At 45.0% G+C, this 22215-nt stretch overlaps 2 protein-coding genes across 5 annotated transcripts; one reads left to right on the top strand and one right to left on the bottom strand.

Moving 5' to 3' along the window:
• The first annotated feature begins 332 nt into the window (after positions 1-332).
• On the top strand, positions 333-10297 carry pknox1.1 (pbx/knotted 1 homeobox 1.1). 4 transcript variants are annotated; one of them, XM_020635462.3, is made up of 11 exons: positions 333-453; positions 3103-3261; positions 4656-4783; positions 5266-5437; positions 6150-6350; positions 6465-6615; positions 6743-6840; positions 7229-7357; positions 7836-7912; positions 8019-8182; positions 8373-10297. In XM_020635462.3, the coding sequence occupies exons 1-11, from the start codon at positions 382-384 to the stop codon at positions 8552-8554; spliced, it is 1533 nt and encodes a 510-aa protein (XP_020491118.2). In that variant the 5' UTR covers positions 333-381; the 3' UTR covers positions 8555-10297. The 4 variants fall into 4 exon arrangements, with proteins under 4 accessions (XP_020491118.2, XP_020491117.1, XP_029133465.1 ...); XM_020635461.3 differs by having other exon boundaries at positions 337-453; positions 3146-3261; XM_029277632.2 differs by having other exon boundaries at positions 437-453; positions 3116-3261.
• A 35-nt stretch (positions 10298-10332) lies between these two features.
• Positions 10333-21085, bottom strand: tmprss3a (transmembrane serine protease 3a). The gene is made up of 14 exons (XM_065962289.1): positions 20938-21085; positions 20782-20813; positions 19306-19540; positions 18512-18625; positions 17252-17368; positions 16682-16805; positions 15701-15820; positions 15205-15251; positions 14232-14397; positions 13761-13930; positions 12947-13042; positions 12726-12868; positions 11937-12089; positions 10333-10457 (listed from the first exon to the last, which is right to left on the bottom strand). Exons 1-14 carry the CDS (start codon positions 21002-21004, stop codon positions 10413-10415), a joined length of 1629 nt encoding a protein of 542 aa, XP_065818361.1. The 5' UTR covers positions 21005-21085; the 3' UTR covers positions 10333-10412.
• Positions 21086-22215: the final 1130 nt, after the last annotated feature.

Here is a 22215-nt window from a genome sequence, read left to right on the forward strand (position 1 = left end):
TACTGTGCTATAATTAGTTGTTATGCTCACAAAGGAACCAAACTCCATTCGGATGCTTAATGCAGCTTCTTTTGATGCATAATATCTGGGTTGCATGAAAACAGCAATTAATTCCTGGGGGAATAGTATCAAACACAAATCTCTAGGGAGTGTGGGAGTGTTATATTCTGATAAAAACTCAGTATATGTGAACAAATGACACGCAATGAGTGTGTAATTATCAACCCATTGCTTAAAAATACTTATTTACGTGTGTAACTTAAATCCTGGTAACTCCAACCCCCAGCAGGGTGCTCAGGGACTCTTTAGGCAGCAGGACGTCATGACTCCGCCCACCTCATAAATATTCATGAGCCGAGCGCCCCTGCGTGCCCTTACGCGATGACGCAACGCGACAACTGCGGGTCCCGATTGCTGCAGCCGCTTGTCAGTGTGACGAAGATTGGCACTCAGGTAAGCTGTCACTCAAAATCCCTCTTTTTCCGTTCCCTATCAATCAAACAATCTGGGCCGCACGCAATAATGCCCCGGGGCGAGGAGCGCGGACCTAGCCGGGGCGGCGGAGGGTGTTTTCGGAGGGGAAGCAGAAGCGACGAAGCTCCGGGAAGAATAAAAAAAAAAAATCTGTATACAGGGGAGGAGGAGGAGGGGGGGTAAAAAAATATGTCGGCGTTTTGGGGGCAGAGGAGGATAGAGGAAAAGCAAAGGGCGAGAAACGAGGCCCGACAGTTGTAACGTTCACGCGGAGGGAGGGGAAGCAGAGGGCAGCTGTCCCCGCTTGATTGATTGACTGATGTGGGAAGGATTTGACGAAGAGCCGGGCTAGCCTTGTGTGCCGCCGATGCTTCTTTACATTACCGTAGTGGAGCAGAACATACTCCACACAGCCATTTAGATACACAGTCATTTTAACTGTTAATTCAAAGACCGGCCGAAGCCGCCTCGTTGTTCGGTCGCTCGCTTCGTATCAATCCGCAGCGGGGTCTTTTTTTATACCTGGCTAGCTGGGTTAGCTTGCTTTTTGGCAGTGATTCCCCCCCCCCCCCCCCACTTAGCTAAATATGGCGCTTTGCATTTTGGCTGCCCCGTACCAGCATGAGAAACACTTTTAACCTTAACACCTAGCCGCGCTGCTAATGTTAGCTGAAGCGGGGTTTTTTCTTCACTTAATCTTAATTTGGCGAGCTAATGGATGTAGCATTAATGTTAGGAGCTAGCTTCATGTTGTGGGTAAACAAGGCGGGCTGCTTTGTCTGTTAAGAGCTGTAACGTTAGCACACCTAAAGGGCAGATGGCTAATATTAGCCCAAAGGCTTTCTTAAACTTTTACCCCTCTGTGCCGCCGGCTAACACACGGCTACATGCTAAGTGGGTGTGTAAGCAGGGTAACATAAGCTCACTGTTATAACAACAAACCACATGGCTGGAGAATTAAACTTTTAAGGTATTTCCAGGACTTGTGATCATTAATGTTTGTTTAAAAAAAAAAACCCAAAAAAACCCAAAATGGTTATAAATGTGCCCCTTCATCTATTCACAACAAAACACTTTTATTTGTTCCTCTTTGGAGGAAGTTTGAAGCAGCTTATAAACATAAAACACAAAACACATTGATGTACAGACAACAAATCACACAAAAAAACTAAAATATATTTAAAATAGGAACAAAAAGTTGTTGAACAGACTGATGAGTATACAACAAGGCTGAATGAAACATTCAAATAAAAGTAAATAAGGGATCTGTGATTGTAAAAAGATGTGAAGACAGTAGAAATATAAAACCTAATATATATAAAAAAGAGGGGATGAATGATTTAGAAGAGCGGTAACTTTTACAAACACGTCAATAAGAACAAGGAGGTGATGGCAACAGAGAAGAAGCTAAAATACTCTGCCTTTCTTGAGGATCTGCTGGTTTTCATGTGTCACCTCATGTATTATGTTTTACTGTATGTCTGCTTTCTGCAACTGCTACATGGTTGCTTTTTTTAAAGGTTTATTTTTGGGGGCTTTTTATGCCTTTTATTATAGATGCAGGACTGGGGATAGAGTCAGAAATCAGGGGGAGAGAGAGAGAGGGGAAGAAGCCACAGGTCGGACTCGAACCTGGACCGCCCATCCAGAGCGGCTGTGGCTCAGTTGGTAGAGTCGGTCGCCTCTCAACCTGAAGGTCGGGGGTTCGATCCCCAGCTACTTCTGATGGTCACTTAACACAGCAACCTGTGAATGTGTAGTTGTGACTTCGATGTGTAAAAGTGCTTTGAGTAGTCAGAAGACAAAAACAATACAAGCTTAAGTCCATTTACCTCTGTACATGAGGCACACGCTTTAACCACTAGGTCACCGCCACCCCATCTCTTGTTCTGTTTTTTAAAGAGGAAAATCAGTCGTACATACTGACCTCACAAACGGCCATCTTAATGACTTGTTGTTTGGAATAATGACACAAGATTGTTCATCCCCTCTGAACTATTATCTTACTGATGATTAAACTTTATGTCTGAAATGAGTCTCACATCACAGCGGCTCCATTTGCAACATAAAAATTAAAGACAAAATTCAAATAAATAAACAAACACCAAATGAATATTCAGAGATCTTCTACATTGACAACATTTAGAAAAGTAATGAACATAAACTACTTTAATGTAAGGACAGGAACTGCATTAGTCCTTTTTTTAAAGGGTGTTAGCAAACAGGAGGGTGCTTTAGATAATATTTTATTATTTTCTTCTGTAAAAAAAAAAAGACTATTGTTCTTCCTCTGATGTCACGACTTATTATCTTATGAAAGCTTAATTCATTATGTATGTTAGCTCATAGAGTACATTTTTTTAAAGTTGCTAGGCAACAGTGAAGCATCTTTTAAGAGCTGATAAAAGGGTGAATGTGATGATGATTTGCATAAGATAACGAGCGTTCAGAAAGTCAGGGTTTTATGGAAACATTGGTTTATTCTTATAAAGCTATTATACTTAAAAATGTCAGAGCGACTGTCTTTGTGGTTCACGTTTAAATCACACCCAAGCTGCGGATAATAATGTTTGATTCTGACATCATGTGGTTTCATTTTGACATGCTTTGCTTCATGCTTCACCGTAGGCATCTCTTCCAGGTAGTCTAACTGAAGCTGTGTGTCGTGCAGGTTGGCCACCTGTCCCTCCCGCTCTCTATAATGCCCCAGTGTTTGCAGCATCTGCAGTGAACGTGATGGCAGCCCAGTCGGTCTCCATAGACAAGTACCCAAAGGGAGAGCAGCAGGTGGGTGAGAGGGACCTCGAGGCCCACACAGCCTGCTCCTACTGCACTCTTTCTGCTCGCTCGCTCGAGTTAACAGACGAATAACAGGCGACAAACAACACCGATATGTTTCAGGCTACCACTTTCAGCTTTCAGTTATTTTTAGAGACGATAAGTCTGTCTGGAAAGCCAAACAAAGGGAAACACTTTCTGCATGTAGAACAAACTATTACATCAGTTCTAGTAATCTGCTGGCAGCGTGTTGTCTGTCTGTGGCTGACCACCACAAATAAATCACTGTACGAGAAAGACACTGCTGCAGTGTGAAGTCTGCTTTCTGCTCAGTGTTTCTGTCTGTGCTTATGTAAATCGCTTACCAAACATCCTCATCTGAGTGCCAAATTTGGGGGGGTGTTGAGAGCTGAAATGGATCTATGACTAATGAGAAATTTTCCGCCCCAAGCAACGATTATTTTTAGCTCGTTTGTGCTCAATCTAAGTCATTGTTGAGCTCAGTCACATGGTCGGGGATGGGATTTATGCTCTGCATCACTGGTAGGCAGACACGGTGTGAAGAAAAAAAATGTGTGGAAGCAAAAAAAAAGGAGGAGAAACCTGGCCACAGTGAATGTGATGTTCCTTCACTGCGCTCTTTTTAATGTTTCCCTTTATTTGCGACAGGTGTGACAGGGAAGTGTTTAAGGGTTGCATGGGGACTGTAACTAGACACTGTCTGGTTGAAGTCTACTTATAATTTGCTGACAAAGAGAAGCAGACATGGTGTATCCGTCCTCTAGAGATACTCTTAGTTGTTCTGTAAACTTCTGCACATTCCTGCACAGACTGTACGTCTCAGTCTTTATATTAAACAGGCGGAACACACCTAGTTCTAATCATTAGTAGTTTGATTTTGCATGCATTTAATTTAACTTTCTTTATAGTATGGGCACAGCTGTTTACTTGATTTATACTTGCATTTATTTACTGTGAAAGGCGAAATCCCCAAAACAGATTCACTGAATGTTTAAACCTGATTTGCTCGAAACCGTTCTGAGTCTGGTTGAGCAAAACTGGAAGAATAAATTGATGACTAATCAGTTTAATGTGCAGGACTGTAAACTAAAGACAATTCAACGTCTGCGTTTATGAAGTCTGAATTCTCATCACACCAAAGTGAGTCTTTATGAAAGATGTATAGTTTCCTCAAATGGTGTCCTCATGACTTTCTAAAGTGTTAAAGTAAGGCTCTGTGAATCTTTCCCTGCAGCTACTCCAGCTCTTCACATGATGTCTTTAACGTCTCTCACTCCCCGCCTTCCTCTTCACCTCTCCTCCGTCTCTCTCTTTTCGTCTCCGGGATGCTTTGCTTTCTTTTTCTAACTCCTTTTTTGTGGTTTTTTTTCCCCCCACCACAGATACAAATCGTGAAGGTGGACAGCGATACGGAGCAGAAGTTTATCGAGGAGACGTTGGCAGAGGCGCCGAGCCCGGAACCAACAGAGCCGCAGACACCCATGGACGCGGATAAAGCCTCCATATACCGGTAGAGAGAAAAACTGCATGTGTTTAGTGAGGAAGAAGCCGAGTGACGTTCCACCTCGTTCTAAATCGAGTTTTTTTTTTTTTTTTGTTGGTTTTAAATGTATTCCTTTCAGATTGGACAGAAACTGATCCATCATTTCGTTAGAGTCCTCCCCTTTTTCATGTGACTTTCTGATTTGCTCTCTGTCTTTGTTTGTCCTCGCTGCACACTTCTAGTCTAATCAGGCCCTAAAAATACATCACGCGCTCTCACTGAGAGCTAATTTATTAAAGATCAGAGCTGCAGAGTCATGATGCTGCAGTCCAGGGTTCATAAAAGATGCACGGCAGATAATTTGCCTTTTAATCCTCACGCAGCGGGATGCTTTAACACCTTTTGTTGTCTTCCATGCTTTATATACTCCAGAGAAAATGCACATCCTTATTTTTAACTAAATATACCATCTTCTTTTGTGTGTGTGTGTGTGGGCGCACCTTTCACAGGCACCCCTTGTTCCCTCTGTTGGCCCTGCTGTTTGAGAAGTGTGAACAGTCCACGATGAGCTCAGACTGCATCACCTCGGCCAGCTTCGATGTGGACATCGAGAACTTTGTCCGCTGTCAGGAGAAGGAGGGGAAACCCTTCTTCAGCGAGGACCCCGAACTTGACAACCTGGTGAGATACCTCTGCTGCCTATCAGGAGCATCCTTTTTATTATTAAATTCATAAATAGGTAAAGGAAAGCTACATTCAGCATCTTTCTGATCTCTGGCTCCAGATTTTTATTTTTGGGGGCTCATGATAAAACTGAGAGACATTTTTAAGTGCTGAGGTATTTGACAAAACTAAATCAGGCACATGAGGTATTTCACAAGAAATGTGTGGAAAGCCCTGCTCACACACACACACACACACACACACACACACACACACTCAAGACAATGACCTGTGACCTCAGCAGCACAGTGTGATGCAGTCGTGTCCACCGTTGATTCTTTAATGCTTCGTTTCATTGGAGCACTGGACCCTCCCTGGATGATCAGATTCAACGATCAGCATCATAATTTCTGTGAATCTGGTTTTGCTGTTTAAGTTAAAACATGCATCACCGTGCTGCAGCTGACTCTGACCTCTTGGATGTTTGAAATTCAGCATCTCTCAACAAAGAGCTACATGTAGAAGAAAGAATCTGACACACTTATCCCAACTGCTGGTGCTAAAACGTGTGCTGTGTGTTCTGGATTGTGCTCTGGACAGGCGTATGCATCTTTTTATAAGTTGCAGTTAACGTGTAATTGTCCTGGATTATAAAATATGAAAAAGGACTAACCTCGCACCAAGGCCATGTAGTTCACTCTTAATTGTTTTGTACATTTTTCTACTTCAGATGGTGAAAGCCATCCAGGTGCTGCGGATCCACCTGCTGGAGCTGGAGAAGGTGAGCGACCTGTGTAAGGACTTCTGCAGCCGCTACATCGCCTGTCTCAAGACCAAGATGAACAGTGAGACTCTGCTGAGTGGAGACCCGGGAAGCCCCTACTCCCCCGTCCAAGGCCAGGCCCCCAGCTTCTCCCCCATCAAGACTCAGGTGCGACGCATCAATGGCAACAACATAAACCTGCATGTTGTTGTTTTATTTTCTGATAATGTGACCTGCTCAACATGTGGAAGTTAAATCAAACATGTGCTCTATGTTCTGCAGACCCCCAGCTCCATCTCGGGGACCATCAGTCCTCAAGGTCAGATCATGGTGCAAGCGTCGGCTCTGCAACAAGGGAATGTTACCGTGACAGCGGTTAACCCCGCCCAGGTGGTCGCAGGTATGTCACCATGGCATACAACCCCTTCCTCAGGTACTGTACTGTTGTGACTGCAGCTGACATTCTGACATGAACCAGTGGGACGCTTAGCTCAGAGCTTCTCTGCAGCCTGCTCTCAGCTGATTATACTGTGCTGAACGTGTGTGTGTGTTTCATCCAGGTGGCACGGTGTACCAGCCTGTTACAGTCGTCACTCCACAGGGCCAGGTGGTAACACAGGCGCTCTCTCCGGGGACAATACGTGTCCAAAACAATCAGGTAGAACACCTCTTAGTGAGACTGTCTGCACATGTTTGACTCTGTGTGATGAAATGGTTTGCAGAATAAATCTGTTGCATGTTCACTAAAATGTAAGACAAAGAACAATATATTTATCCCATTATGCAATGTGTTATACCGACATTATGGAGCAGGATACTTTCTGCAAATATGAAGTCATAAAAACAGGATTCCTGCTATGACATCTGTGCTGTGGTTCATAAATGGAATTATCATTCTGCAGATTTAAGGATTTTCTGATATTTGCCACTCCTTAACTCACGAGTCTGATTTTTGGCTAGTGGATACAAATAAAGTAACGGTACAGGGTTTGAATTAGAACACTTTTATTTGTGTAAAGTCGCTTCATGTCCGTCTCCCTGCTCAGCTCCAGCTGCAGTTCCACCAGGACCTGAACCTCTTCAATCACGACGACAACTCAACCAAGAACAAACGTGGAGTTCTACCCAAACAAGCCACCAACGTCATGCGCTCGTGGCTCTTCCAGCACATCGGGGTGAGTCTGTGTGAACCGAGTCTCTGCCTCTCTAAGGCCCCGTGTCCACCTGCCGTTTTTCTTTTGAGCGCCAGCGTCTTTTTATCCAATTGTTTTCAATGAGGAGCGAGCATTCACAGCAGCAGGCAGCCGCCCTGAGAAAAAGCGCAGCGCTCAGCATTGTTTTCTGTGTGGTCTGCCTTTTTTGTGTGGCTGCTGGAAGCGCTCAAGTTGAAAATCTTTCAACTTCTCAGAAAAGCGCTTTTGACGTCACGGGCGCTCTTTTCCAAATGTATGATATTTCCTGTAGTTTTGTCTCCTACAGATCGTGTCTTGTACCCACACCCTCCTCGCTCTGTGTCTGATATTGAAATAAACAATCTCAAATATAAAACATGCAGTAAAAAGTAACAGAGCAGTGTCGGTTGCACAGTGGCCATTGTCAACAGACTGTTGTCATGGAGACAAAACACTGAAGTATTTTTTTTTCTGTCTGCAGCATCCGTATCCGACAGAGGACGAGAAGAAACAGATCGCCACTCAGACAAACCTGACACTTCTGCAGGTCAACAACTGGTGAGTCGAGGCGCCCTCTTCAGGCGGTCCACAAACCTAAGTCCAGAACCACGAGACTGCACCATCCCCTGTACAAAACGTAACCTGACCGGTCTCATGTCTCCAGGTTTATAAATGCACGGAGGCGGATCCTGCAGCCCATGTTGGACGCCAGCTCGTCTGAGACGCCAAAAACCAAGAAGAAGACTCCTCAGAACCGACCTCTGCAGCGCTTTTGGCCCGACTCCATCGCTGGAGGAGGGACTCACCAGCAGGTTACCATGCCAGACGGTACGCAGCACCTTCCCACTTTTGTGATGTGGTTATTGGAGAAGCTCATGTCCCGATAACAATGGCGTTTTTTACGATGTGTTGACTTAACAGATTTCTATGACCTCACACGCCGCAGGGATCATCGTCAGTGGGCTTAATATTCATAAGGCGTTCATTAATTCTAAGCATCGTTTCCCCTCCTCCTCAGGTACTATGGTGACGATGAACGTGGAGGGTCTACAGAGCCTGACGTCAGACGGCGCCACGCTGGCGGTGCAGCAGGTGATGATGGGGGGCCACAGCGAGGACGAGTCGGGAGACAGCCTAGACGAGGACGATGACGCGGACATGGCTGGGCTGGGCCTGGACAACAGCGACTCGTTGCAGTAGAGGACACGCTCCTTCACACTCTGATCTACACACAACATGCGCCAAGCGAGTCTCCAGAACACGCGCACACACACACACACACACACACACACACACACAGAGCACAAATCTACAGGACGTCCCGGGAACGCTCCTGCACTCTTCCAACCCTCCACCCTGCTGAACGGGCAGTTAACCCTGCGTGTGTGTACATCACGAGTTTCATTTGAGAAACCCGTTTTTTAATTATTTGGTTGACGTATGCGAGTGCACTTTTTTTGTATATTTAAGCTCAAAAAGATTAAATCAAACATATGGAAGAAGAAAAAAAAAAAAGTGTTAAAAAACACCCGAAACAAGTTTGTATGCTCCGTTATTAAATGTCGACTGAGTTGTTTTCTCGGCCCCTCGCCCCCCCCTCCCTGAGTTGAATTCTCTTTTTGGATGCCAACACTTTTAAGTCGTACCTGTGAGGGTTTGTCTTCACTTTTTTGCATGCTTGTGTTTCGAGTAGATGTGCGCACTCTCACGGCGGGCTCCGCGGCTCTCGCACGGGGCCGACGCGGAGACATTTTGGGGGGGGGGGGAGGAAAAAAAATGGAGAGATGCTTATTTTTATATACAAACATATGTAATTAGTGTTTTTGTTCCATTTTGTTGTGTTCTCCTGTTTTGTAAGGAATATTTATGTACAGATTCATAAGTAAGATTAGCGACTCTGTTTTCCAGGGTTCTTTGAAGTTTTCTAAAAAATAGAAAAAAAAGGAATTTGAAAGCTGATGAAAAATTTGCTATTTAAATTGGTTTTAAACGATACTAACAAGGCCTTACGCGTTTTTCTTTTCTAAACAATTCTTGCCAAGAAGCACAAAAAAGAACGTCCGACCCTCTCCTCGGGGTCACACGGGTCAAAATGACACTAAAGTGCAGAACGTGTGCGTGGCGTTCATCGTGTTGTCTCTATGTTGTGTAAAAGTTACCTGAAGACGTCTGACACAGTTCAGCTGACTGTGGGGCTCAGACTTTTTTAAAAACGCAGCTCCAGTTTTACCGTCATTGTGTATATCATTCAGTGCGTCTTTTTAATCATTTTAGTAGCTTAGGCGTCACTTTCTCAAATGCACAATCCAGAACACTATGCTAACCACACAATCACGAGGGTCAGACGTGGACGGTCAGACGCTGAGGGTCAGACGCTGAGGGTCTGACGTGGAAACCCATCATCAACAACAAGAAGCAGCAGTGGACTCTTTGCACGCATTAAACTTTTATTTATGTACATGCTACTGCGCTGAAAACAAAGAGCAGTTTGGAAAAGCTGGACTCGTCGTTGGTGGGCTGCCTGAAGGACCGGGACTGAAGCTCTGCAGCCTCCGCGCCCCCCCCCCCTTCCGCCGCCACTACACACACACACACACACGTAGTGAAAGCATTGGAAATCTTTATCAGTGTGTTGATATTTCTGCACAAGCTGGGTGGCCTCTTGTTTGAATATCTGTAACATTGTACTGTACAACAGTCGTCTGTCAATAGTTTGAGTGATCTGGTTTATATCCCTCTTGTAAAGTTGAGACTTGAAATATGAAGCAGCCGAGGGGAGGCGGGTGTTAGTGTTGGGGGGGGGGGGGGGGGTGAGTCCTGGTGGGCCCGCGCTCTCGGCTCTTTACTCGCGTCTGTCTTGCTTTTTATGAAGCGTTCTTCACTTTTCTCTCGTCTGTTTTGCCTTAGAGCTTTCTATTTTGGAATAAACGATGCCTAACTCTCTGCCAGGCTCTGTCTCTTGTCTCTGCAGTGCTTACGGTTCTGGTTGTGGAGTTTGATTTTTTTTTTTTTTTTAAAAGGAAGTCCCACAGTGTTCAGAGAGAGGTAGAGAGCTGGTTCAGTCGTCTTTGCTCAGAGTCGCAGGGCTGTGAGATTCTCCTCTCTGAAAGACAAAAGAGATAAAAACATCAATATACAAGATTTAAAGGTTCATCTTTACTACGTCTTCTGCACTTAAGCCCACAAAACCACAATTCAAAGTTTTAAAATCAGCTCCTGACAGGTGGAGGGATTTAAGAGGCTTTTATGTCTAAACATCTATTTTTAGCTGTGATAATATCACACTTGAGCATTTATGTTTTTGTTGAGTGTAAAACTAGAAATGTTTGCTGCTGATAAATACAGAAGGAGATTAGTTATTAAACACCTGATTATTTTCAGCCATTGCTCATCGCTTGATCATTTGTGTCATGGAGTCAGAGCAGGGGCGTGTCCAGAGGGGTGGCATGGGCCCACCTTGAAAACTTATTGCATCTGCGTACCCACAAACTTCACGCTACACCTCCATAAGTCAGCGCCCCAGGTGGGCCACCCGGGTCCTCTGACTCTGGACCCTAAACCCCTGACCTGAGTCAGAGAGATCTCGGTAACGATCGAAACGTTTAAAGGAACTTTGTGTGGAAGCAGCCGTCCAAAGATTCAGAGAAATAAGACGACTCTCCTGCCGCCAGCTGCTGGATTCAAATTCCATTAACGAGGAGAACCAGCTGTCGCTCCAACATCACACAACGCGGCCACCGACAGCTGGTCCTGTGAGAACCGTCGGGCTTTAATGGAGAACAATGGGCTGTGTGTTGGAGGGCACGTTCCTTCAAAGTCCAGTTTAGATTCTGTTTTTGAAAAGGGATTGGTATGTTTTATAACTGAGGCTCGTCATGTTGGGGTCTGAATGACTAACGGGTACAACATTTTGGAACGGCTTCAGCCGACAGCTGCAACAAAAAGAAAGACTACAATGTTAGCATCGGGGAATAATGCGCCTGATCAAAGTCCGTCCTCTAAAAGTCGTTTTTTGGCCCTGACAGGCTCAGATTATTGCAGTGTCGATGACATCATCACAGAAAGGATCCCTACAGAGATGAGACCTTATTGTTGAAGAGGACAATGATTTTTTAACCAGGAACAGCCGTGAGATCGTTTTTTTCAAAGCCAACAAACTCTGACAAAATCAGCCATTTTATTTGAAGGAACACGAGGGATAACTGCTGCATGTCAAAGTCTGCACACTGTTCAGTTCCCAATGTGCAAATTTAATCAAACCAGGGCAAACTCAGGCCTCTTGTATATTGAAATGTGTCCCTGGTTTAATAAAATCCCCCATTAGGAGCCGTGCAGTGTGCCGTCCTTTTTCCTTTTCCTCTGCAGTCCGTACATTTCTTGCCCTGCACCTGTAAGGCAGATGCTGCGTTTGGCCTGGATGTGCACTCACTAGTTTTCTCTTTTAATTTCATTGTGTAAAACAAAAATTGTTTTCGAAAAATCTTTCCCTTAAAGGAGCAATATGTAACTCTGACACCTAGTGTCAAACTTAGTCAAACTGTTGAGGTCCTGAAACGGTCCCCAGCTCTTCTCATGTACTGACCTCCATCTGCTGTCTGATCCAGCCGAGTGAGCTTGTAATACGAGTGTAAACTCCTGGTTTGTTCCTCATTGCACAGCCGATCCCCCAACTGGTGGCTCCAACCAGCTTCCAAACAGACGAGTGCTCACAGGCCAGAGGACCCCCGCTGTCCCCCTGAAGACACACACACACGTACACAGACACATGCTGTTACAGACAGATGAGTGGTTATAGTCCCAATCTGTCTGACCAGCTCTCAGCCTAAAACATGCAGGGAAACAAGAGCCAGACAGGTAACCGTTAAACATGATGGCTGTCTATACGGCTGCTGTTCTGTTGGAGCATACGGTTCAACAAATATTAACTATAACATTTATGATTATAAACAAAAACTAACTTAGTAATGCTGCAGCCTGTGGTTTCCCTCTACTCAAAATATTTTAAGAGAAGTTATTTTTCTAAAGGAACAATATGTAACTCTGACACTTGGTGTTTAAAATGGGTACTGCAGTCCAAATTTCAAACATTTGAGAAAGCCGCCTCCCCCCGTCCCCATCTCCAGAGAGTCGATGCTCACACATCCAAAACTACTTGAGGGTAATTTTCAGACTCAGTTTGTGAAGTTGAATCCTGCTGTGCTGCTGCTCCTTTAATGCTCCATGAACAAGAATGCAGCTAAAGATGCACGTTGACGTGGGATCTTCTCCACTTGTGACTTTCATAATAAACTTTTATGGAGCATTGATTTCAGAATGCATGATGATGTACTGATGCACTGTTTCCTCTGTTGAATACCACCCAAATGTGTACCTGACAGGAGTCGGTCCCTCCCTCCAGGTATCCTGCACAGATCATCCAGGAGGAGATGAGGCCCTTGTACACCTCCGGGTGGTTGCAGGTTTTAGTGGAGAGGAGCGGCACCGTGGCTGAGCGCAGAACAACACTTGTCTCTCCTGCAAACACAACGCTTTAAATCAGAACCAGAGGACTCAGAAATAAAGAAATGATTACATCACTCTGAAGTGACTCACCTTCTTCCTCTGTCGACCCCCAACCAGAGATCCAGCACATGGTGCCCGCCTGGAACTCCTCCCTGTGGTTGGGCAGACAGATAGGCTCCACGAGGCCTGCAGAGGAGGATGTGAATGAACTACAAGTTGTCATTGGACTACAAATCCCAGAGAGACAGATCATTATCACTGTTTAGCCTCATCGAGCTAACTCCACCTCTCGGGCTAAAGGTGCAAAAAAAAGTTGAAGAATAAATGTTGGAGAGGCGAGAGTCAGACTTCAGATGACTGATCCTGATAATGACACTCATCTGTCTGAGAGGAGGACACCTGAGAGGGAGGGGGGGACTCGTGTCACCTGAGAGGGAGGGGGGGGGGATTCGCCTTACTTGAAGAGAGGTCTGACCTACTAAAACTACGAAAGGGACTCAGGCTTAGTTAGACTTATTACATGGCTGTGTACTTGATTCTGATTGGCCAGTTACTCATAGCAACGGTCTGATATTCCTTGAAAGATCACACTTAGAATAAGAATCTGAGCATGTCGGGGACAAAACAAGATCTTTTAGTGGACCTACAGTACTCCGATTGGTCTGTAGAAAATAAGTAGCAGGCATTACAGCCTCTGTGTCATCTAAAGCAACCTGGAGCCATCACATTATAACAGGAATCACCACGAGACTAAACTCTTTTCCTCCTCTGATGCTGGAGCAGCTTAGACACAGCTGCTGTGACACAGACTGTTTGGCTATGAATCAATGAACACATCACAAGCAGCAGGATGAGAAGGAGACAGTGAGGACTCAGTAACGTCTGGGGAGAGGGACACTGTTACCGTTAAAAACCAGAGGAGAGGACAGTTTCATGAGTGCGATGTCGTAGTCGAGTCCTTTGGGTCTGTAGCGAGCGTGGTAGATGATCTGCTCCACAGACAGAGACTGAGCTCCGTGCACTGGCTGCTCCGTCAGACCAACGTGCACCACCCACATGGAGGGGTCTGCAAACCTGAGACAGGAGAGGACGCATCAGAATCAGTGTGTTTGACCAACGCAGGGAGATCGGTGCCTTGAAGTGGAGACTTTACACTAAAAGGCAATCACAACATTTAAACACATGTTCAGTAAAGAAGCAGCCAGTTTCTGAGAGATTAGACGCTTGTCGAATCATTTCACATGCTTGCTGTTCAGACCCTAGTACCCGGCCTGAATTGCTGCAATCCGAGCGAATCTATGATCCAATATTTCCATCAGTATTTCTTCTGGATAAAATGTCTTGAGTGTCTGTCTTGTGTTTGCACATGACTCACCCGTACACACAGTGAGCTGCAGTGAGGATCCAGCGTGACGTGATGATGGAGCCTCCACACAGGTGTTCACTGCTGAAGTGGAGGCTCACCTGCCATGGGAACTGACCCACCCGGGAGATGTTGCCCCCCACGATACGAGTGTTGTAGCGAGGCCTGGAGCCACACTCTGAGGACGGGAAGGAGAGACATCATTGTGCCTATCTGAGGCGTGGATTCAAACACACACTGGATTAACTTAAATAGTTGCAGCATGCTTCAGATAAAGGTCACATATCCTCCTCCTCTTCAACCAGTGTAAAAAAGTCTCAGAGCTCCCCAAAACATGTGTGTGAAGTTTCTTGTTCTAAATCCACTCTGATCCTGTAATCCACTGTTTGACCATGTCTATAAACCCCTCTATTTCAGCCCTGCTCAGAACAGGCTGTTTCTGTGTCTGTACCTTTAAATGTAAATGACCTGTGTCTGACCACGCCCCCTCTTGAAGGGCTTAGGTGGCTCGAGCTTTCTTGCACCATGTCCTAGAGACTTAGGACACTGTTGTGAAGGCTGGATCAGACATAGTGGGCGAGAGGGAGTGTAGACCTGGTTTATGGAGTTTAGGTAAGGAGGAGTAAAGTTCTAAATTTGATGTGAGCAGTAACTGGGAGCCATTGGAGGGAGATGAACAGCGGAACGATGTGTGCTGTTTTTGGGAGTTTAAAGACCAGTCGACAAACTGGTAAATACTTTTGTCAGGGAACACTTGAAAACCTTCAAATATCCAAACGACATGCAAAATATACATGCAAAAATACAAACATGACAAATATACACACACAGCAGTGACATGTTAGTCATGACGTTATTTTAAACCAAAAGAGATAAGACACACACAGTATAATACACACATCTGCAAGCCGTGCAGGAATACATGAGGAGTACATGTGTGCTCATCATGACTCAACAGTCAACATCACTCGGTTTGTGTTCTCACCCAGACATTTCAGAGTGGTCACTTTCCCTGAGCTGCACTGAGTCTTACTGTGAGGAGGAGGAGGAAGAGAGGACGAGGAGGAAGAGGAGAGGGAGGAGGAGGAGGAGAAGGAGGAGAACGAGGCCAAAGAGAAACTTAGCAAAAAAATAAAATGACTCGATATTCCGATTCATGTCAGGTAATATGTAATAATTTGACTAAATGGCAGCTTCACTCAGGGGTGAAAGTAGATTTAAACTCTTGCTGATACGTCCACATCTCTTCAGTTCACACTAGTCAAACTGGACTTTGGGGGTCAAACATGCCGGGGCACGGTACAGATTGTGTGAGTGCACCCCTCTGTATTGAGCTTGATCAAATAAAGCGACCCAACAAGCTGCGATGGAGATTCTCTGGATGATGCACAGGATATGCTGCCAGGTGTCACTGACCGTCAACAGGTAGTTTGCATCCTTTTTCAATCATTCAAATAAGAGGCGTGCTTACTGCTTTGTACCTGAAGGCTGTGGCGTTCTGCAGCTTAATGATCTCTGATTGGCTCAGGTTGATGGACACCAGGTATAGCTGAAGGTCATGCTCGATGGAGGTCAGAGAGACGTAGAATGACTCCACGTACCTGACAGAAACACATGCAGCAGCACAGAATGCACACCCGATGATCAACAGACTTCTACATCTTTAACATGACAACTATTATTGTTTTATTCTTGAATAATGGAACATCCTACACTTAGGGTTAGGGTTTTTTTATAATGTTGCATGTCAACTCTTTAAAATCTGACAAACGTGCATCTACTGCGCTCATCTTCAGCTCTAAATTTAAACTCTCTCTAGAGTAGCCGTGTATGCTCCAGGTACAAAAATATCCATTTTACATTACACTGAGCCTAAAACCCACCATGCATTTAGTCCTCAGTCTGACTCTGACAGTCTGGCTGTTTTAAGCTCCTGTCCCCCTTAAAATAGTCCTTTGCTTGAGCTGCAATCACCTGTGTCCTGAATTGTTGCGTTAGCATGCTAATGTTAGCGCTCTTTAATTAGCTCTTAGCTTCACATTGCAATGTAAACTGACACAGAATGACAGTGATCTAAAAACTGTTACATGACATTCAAATAATCAGTGAGTATGTTCTTCTTCTTCTCTCTTTTATACACAAGGGGAGGAGCCGGCTGTCCCGTCTATGTAAACACGGCTCTGACAACAACACAGCCAATGGGACTCAAGCTTCTCACTCATTGTAGACAGTCATGACTCAGAGACACATTTACACAGGATACACTTGATTTATGATATATTTATGTGGAACATGTCTCACATTCTGCGTTCTCCTACATCCTCCTGTTAGCTGTAGCATTAGCCGCATGTAACGTTCGGTTCTAGCCCCCCTCGATAAAAATTTGTCAGTGCGACATCATTGTCAGGGTGAGATCACTGATCTAAGCCCATTGGCTCGTTGAAAAAAACCACAAAACAAACCTGGAGTATCCGAGCTGTCTGCAGGCAGAGAGCCCCAGCAGGTTGTTCCAGCCCTCTGAGCAGACCGTCCTCCAGACCCCCCCTTTCTGAACCTGCAAGACCGAGCTCCCCCCACTCAGACGCACTGAAACACACACACATCGCACAATAAAAAACAAGAGACGAGCAGACAGACCCACTGTCATATAGACAGAAAGAGGATATCAAACAGATTTAAAAAATCTGAATCTTTCTGAGCTGTTTCCTCCTCTCGGTCCTTCTTCTTCTTCTTCTTCTTCGTGTTTGTTTCTATCTTAACTCTGCTGTAATGATGTGGTCATTTTGGGGGCCATCTTGAATGATACTCTTTGTGAAACCTGTGGATCTACATTCCTATTGTTTCTTTCAACCCCTTTCTTACTATCAACTGGTCAAATAAATCCTCCTGGACAGACTTCCTGCTGCTCTCACAGGACTGTGTCATCAGATGGAAGTTTTTCTTTATCAGTATTCTGACTTTTATTGGTTATATTTGCATTGAGTTGAGTAACTGACTCATTTATTTATGTTTGTGTTGATCGTTTGTCTCACCACAGCCGAGCTCGTCGTCTCCGTTTTCACATTGAACCTCTCCATCACACTGAGCCGAGGCGCTGACACACTGAGACGAAGAGCCGCAGCGAAACTTCCCCACGCAGCTCAGACCCACTGAAGACACACACACACAGACACACACACACACACACACACACACACACACACACACACACACACACACACACACACACACACACACACACACACACACACACACACACACACACACACACACACACACACAGAGTTAATTTGACAAAGGGAATCTGTGTGGGACTTGGTTGATATCCAAAATCAGCAAGTATCGTATCCAAGCAGCAACTTCAGGAGTTGTCAAATGAAGCGGATGCTGAAGTGCAAAATCCTGCAGTTCCTCGAGTGTCCACTAGAGGCTGGCTGCAGAAGCACAGGAAGTCACATACACACCCATTCTAAAAAGCCTGTTTTTACAGCAGAGAGCAGAAACCAAATAGGTCTAATTAGCTCATGTCTCGATCGGCACACACTGTACGGGGGGGAGGGGGGGTAAATGTTTTGATGACTCGTCCGTTTTGATTTGATGAAGGATAAGAGTTATTCACAATAAGGCATGTAGCTGACCTGATTGACAGGCGGGTGCAGTGTAACTGTAACAGTCTAGATCTAGGTCTTTACTCTGCTGCATTTGCACTCAGTCTACTGTACTACTTACACCGACCTCATCGGCAGGTGACCAACAAGGTGTAGCTGACCTGTTAGACTTCAGCTCAGTGTTTGTTTAGAAATACATCCGATCTTTAAACCGTGTGAGCTGTGATCTGTTATCAGCACAACATTCAACACCAGCTGCTTCCCAGAACTGTTAGTGTGAAACCCGCCTCCTGCACCTCCAGGATGTCAGACCACAGGTGCACTCAGAGTGTTTTTAATGATTTTACACCAAATTAGAATAAAAAATCAAACAATGAGTGTGAAAAATGAAAGCTATGAAGCATCAGAAGTTTCTTTATGTTCACTTTTCTAAGTATTTCCCTCCTCTAAGACTCATAGGACTGTAAAAAAAACCACACACACATCTTCTACTACGTTCATAACAAACCTGAGCGTCCAATTAAGGCTGGGTATCGGGGACAATGTGTCAGTGACCTCATGTGGTCTCTACGTGGGTCAGACCTAAATTATATAACAGGTAAGGGCCACATCAAATATACATGAAGCAGAGGCATGCCATGCTACAGCGGCTCCATTATAACCACACAGCGTGGAGCTCCTTACCTCCAAGGCCGATGCCCAGAACGAGAATGACGGCCACAATGGCGCAGGAGAAGATGAGCAGCTCCAAGCGATGAGCCAGCAGTCTGCTCTTCCAGCTATTCTTCAAGTCATCCTCTACGGGCACAAAACGGTCCGTCAGACATTCACAGTGTTCAAGTTTCATACAAAATTAGCTGCAGACAGTTCAAACAGAGAGAGGGGGGGGGGGGTCTTATCCAACCTAGTTTCTGGTCATAATACAAAATACTTGTGACTATAGATGAGGGTTAAAACGTACAACAACTTATTTTGGTTGCTTGTATCTGCAATCTCTAGTGACTGAAAGAAAGAGAGAGAGCAGGTTCAAGCAGCCAAAATAAGTTTCTTCCACTTAAGAAATAAGGCCAGGAGGCTAAGAGATCTGGAGGAAAACCTGGCACATTGATTTGGGCATGTGATTATGATAAGTCCTGGCACTTTCCCTCAGAGGTTTTTCCACGCCAATCCAACTGGTGGAAGACCCTGAAGTAGACCCTGGACTTGATGGTTGGCTAACAATGAGCTGATTAAGAGTCTCAAAGAAAGGTCTGCTGAGGGGGGGGGGGGGGAACAGTCTGCTCATGTGAAAGTGACAAAGACGGCCGAACAAAGAGCTGAAGGGTAGAACATGTGACTGAATCTGGGACAGTTGTTGCTCTATTATCCTCGTCACAGAGTGTGTTAGTCCTCTCATGTTTCAGTCAGATCCCCCTGTAACTCTACTCTGTGTGCTGTAACCTCCTCATCCACTCCGTCTCACCATCACAGAGTCTTACCGCTCATAAAGGTCTGCACCTTGGTGATTGGCATGCTCGGGCAGGGTGCAGCTGGAGGTTTGGACTCTTCAGGTTTGGCAGGTTCGTTCTCTGATTGGGCGTCAGCGTCTAAGCTGCCCAGGGGGCTGACATTTAGTGTGTTGGGGGTCTCGACAGTGGGGAGGTCTTCCTCTGTCACCGAGACCACCTCTATCTTGGAGGGGTCCGGCTGCTCTGGTGCCTCGGCCTTCGGTTCCTAAATGAGAGCAAGAAAGAGAAATAATCAGCTCTGAAGTTCATCTCCTCATGGGCTTTGATTAAGTGATATCTGGGTTTTAATCGAGCGACAAGGAAGATGACAATTGGTAAAGAAAGGTCACTAGTGTTTGCAGAAGTTGTGAAAAGTACAGACTACAATATTTATAGACGGATAAATTTTCCTTTTTGATCCCAAACTTGAGGAAAATATCAGCGCAGAATGAGAGGTTGAGGCAGAAAGAAGACAAAGAAGAACAGGTTAACTTACAAACTGGTGACCAACGTTTAACCACCAAACATTTTAAATTTGTTTTCTGATTACAGCAGACTCTGAAACCATCTCCCATGCAAATAAAACAGTATCTAACTCTAACACTGATATGTGTCCCTAGTCTGATGAGAAAAGTCCATCCTCTCTATAACATAAATATCGTTTAGGGTATCTATATCTACTCGTGTATCGTGGAGGGTGCTGGAAGTAACCAGCGCCTACGACTTTGTAACAAGCAGAGGTTGCGTTTTCAAACCTTTTATGATTCTGTTATTTTTTTAAGGAAGCAAACACATCAACCAATCGCAGACACAAAGTTACACCCCTGAGGTGCCAGACTATCTAGGGCTATCGCAATAAGTTTAAAAATATCTGTAAGGACAAACCATACTCGAGAAGCAAAAACTCAATGTTTTTAAAAAAAGTAGATATCATAAGGGGTGAGGGAAAAGTTCAATAGGCCGTCGTCTGGTGCGCTGGTGGCTGGTGCGGGGGCCCCATGTGTGGAGGCTATGGTCCTCCAGGCGGGCGGCCCGGGTTTGGTCTGTGGCTCCTTTCCCGCATGTCGTTTCCTACTCTCACGCCCTGATTTCTGGCTCTGTTCACTGTCCTGTTTCTCCATTGAATGCACAAAAAGCCCAAAAATAAATCTTAAAAAAAAAAAGATAAAAAAGCCAGCCGCCTCTGCTCAGACTCAAATACTGGACATAACTATCAAATGAAAACAAGCTTTGAGGAAACTATTAAACCATTAATCACTGTTGTATATAACAAGTGTGACCTTTGACCCTATCAGGAGAATGTTAACATGCCAACCAATAAACAGTCCAACTCTTTAAATATCAAACACATTTAGGAAAACATGAAAACCCCTAACCCTCCTGCCTACAGACGTCATGTGATGTGTGGTGGTCTTTTCTCAGGTCTTCATGTGTCAGCACTAATCCCACTTCATGTTCTGTACTCACTGTTGGGGGGGCAGCTGTGTTGGCATCAGGATCTGAAAACACAAGAAGGGACCAGAAACAGCTCGATGAGTGACGATGATATGGAGACAAAAATAATCAAGAAGGAAAGACGACGCGATGAAGAAAAAGAAACAAGCCGGAAGGAATCCAACGTACTGATCTCCACCAAGCTCTTCGTCATGGTGCCATTGTCCACGCTCAGCTGTGCGTTGTCTAAGACCATATCACCCCCCGACTTCAGAGATCCCACTCCCCTGTTTCCTGTTTCGGTCTCCTCCTCTCCTTTTTGTTCTTTTTCTTCTCCCTCTGCACTCTCCGTCCTGAAGGCTGCCCTCCTGCTGGGCCTGCACTTTGTTTCTAACAGACACCTGAGCAGGTGGATCGCTGCCTCTTGGAGAGGGGATCAGGTGACCCTGCACCTCCCACTCTGAGGGTAGGTTTTCAGACGTGTGTGTGTGTGTGTGTGTGTGTGTGTGTGTGTGTGCGTGCCTGTGTGTGTGTGTGGAGACAGGTGGAGGAGGAGGCTGGTCACTGAGTGGACATCGTCCGGTGGCTTCACTGTCCAGCTGCTTCCTGCAGACACACCTGTACACAGGTACTGTCGGAAACGTCAGCTGTCTTTTTAGACGGATTAAAGGATCAGTTCATTCAGAGCCCAGGGATCATTTTAGTTTGTGAAGACAGGTGAGATATTTGCTTCTATCTAGGGATGCCCATTATTTAGCATTTCAAAACTGATTCTGCTCGGCTTTTATTTTAAGCTAAGCGTACTTTACTTCCTGTTTGAATCCAACCGTGCTTTTATTTTGAAATACAGTAAGGCCCTTCTGGTAGATGGAACATGGGCCCAATCTCGATTGTCTACACTCACTAACTTTGGTGCTCGTTCCTGGTAATTCTGTGAGGGCTTAGTGCTGTCCCACTGTCAATCATCAAGTGTTTGAGGGATCTCTCGCTAACTTTATGAGCCCTTTATGCACCCTGTCCATAAGTGGGCATATCTGCAGACTTAACGTGAGGGAATTACCCATAGTTCATAGCATTGTGACGGGAAACATATGATTTCCCGGGGAAGCCCACAAGAATTGAAAGGTAAACAAATGCCATAAAACTGAAAAAAGGTAGAGACGGTAAAAAACAGGTGAAACCACGCTCTATTTACAGTCTACTAAAAGAGGTTATTTGGAAACTACAGCTAATTCAGAACTTATTTGCAAGTCTATAAACAAAAAGAGAGAGAGAGAGAGAGAAATTAGTCCCATAAGATAAGATAAATATTTATTTATCCCACAACGAATAAATCTATTTAGAGGCCTTTACTGAGTAGAACTTTTTATAAGCACCATGGCTGTGAGTGAGAAAAGTAAAAAACGTTAAATAAGCTTTTGCCACATTACATCATGCTGTCATGGTTACAGAGAAGTCACAAAGTAC

Source organism: Labrus bergylta, chromosome 13, assembly GCF_963930695.1.
Source record: "Labrus bergylta chromosome 13, fLabBer1.1, whole genome shotgun sequence".
NCBI lineage: Eukaryota > Metazoa > Chordata > Actinopteri > Labriformes > Labridae > Labrus > Labrus bergylta.

Coding starts and splice junctions, on each gene's coding strand:
- pknox1.1 (XM_020635462.3), top strand. CDS start 382: ATGACGCAACGCGACAACTGCGGGTCCCGATTGCTGCAGCCGCTTGTC. Junction 6,351..6,464: donor TCTCCCCCATCAAGACTCAG/GTGCGACGCATC, acceptor TATGTTCTGCAG/ACCCCCAGCTCCATCTCGGG. Junction 8,183..8,372: donor GCAGGTTACCATGCCAGACG/GTACGCAGCACC, acceptor CCTCCTCCTCAG/GTACTATGGTGACGATGAAC.
- tmprss3a (XM_065962289.1), bottom strand. CDS start 21,004: ATGGTCTTAGACAACGCACAGCTGAGCGTGGACAATGGCACCATGACG. Junction 19,541..20,781: donor ACACAGCTGCCCCCCCAACA/GTGAGTACAGAA, acceptor GCTCTCATTTAG/GAACCGAAGGCCGAGGCACC. Junction 10,458..11,936: donor GGATCAGACAGCAGATGGAG/GTCAGTACATGA, acceptor TTTGTCTTTCAG/AGAGGAGAATCTCACAGCCC.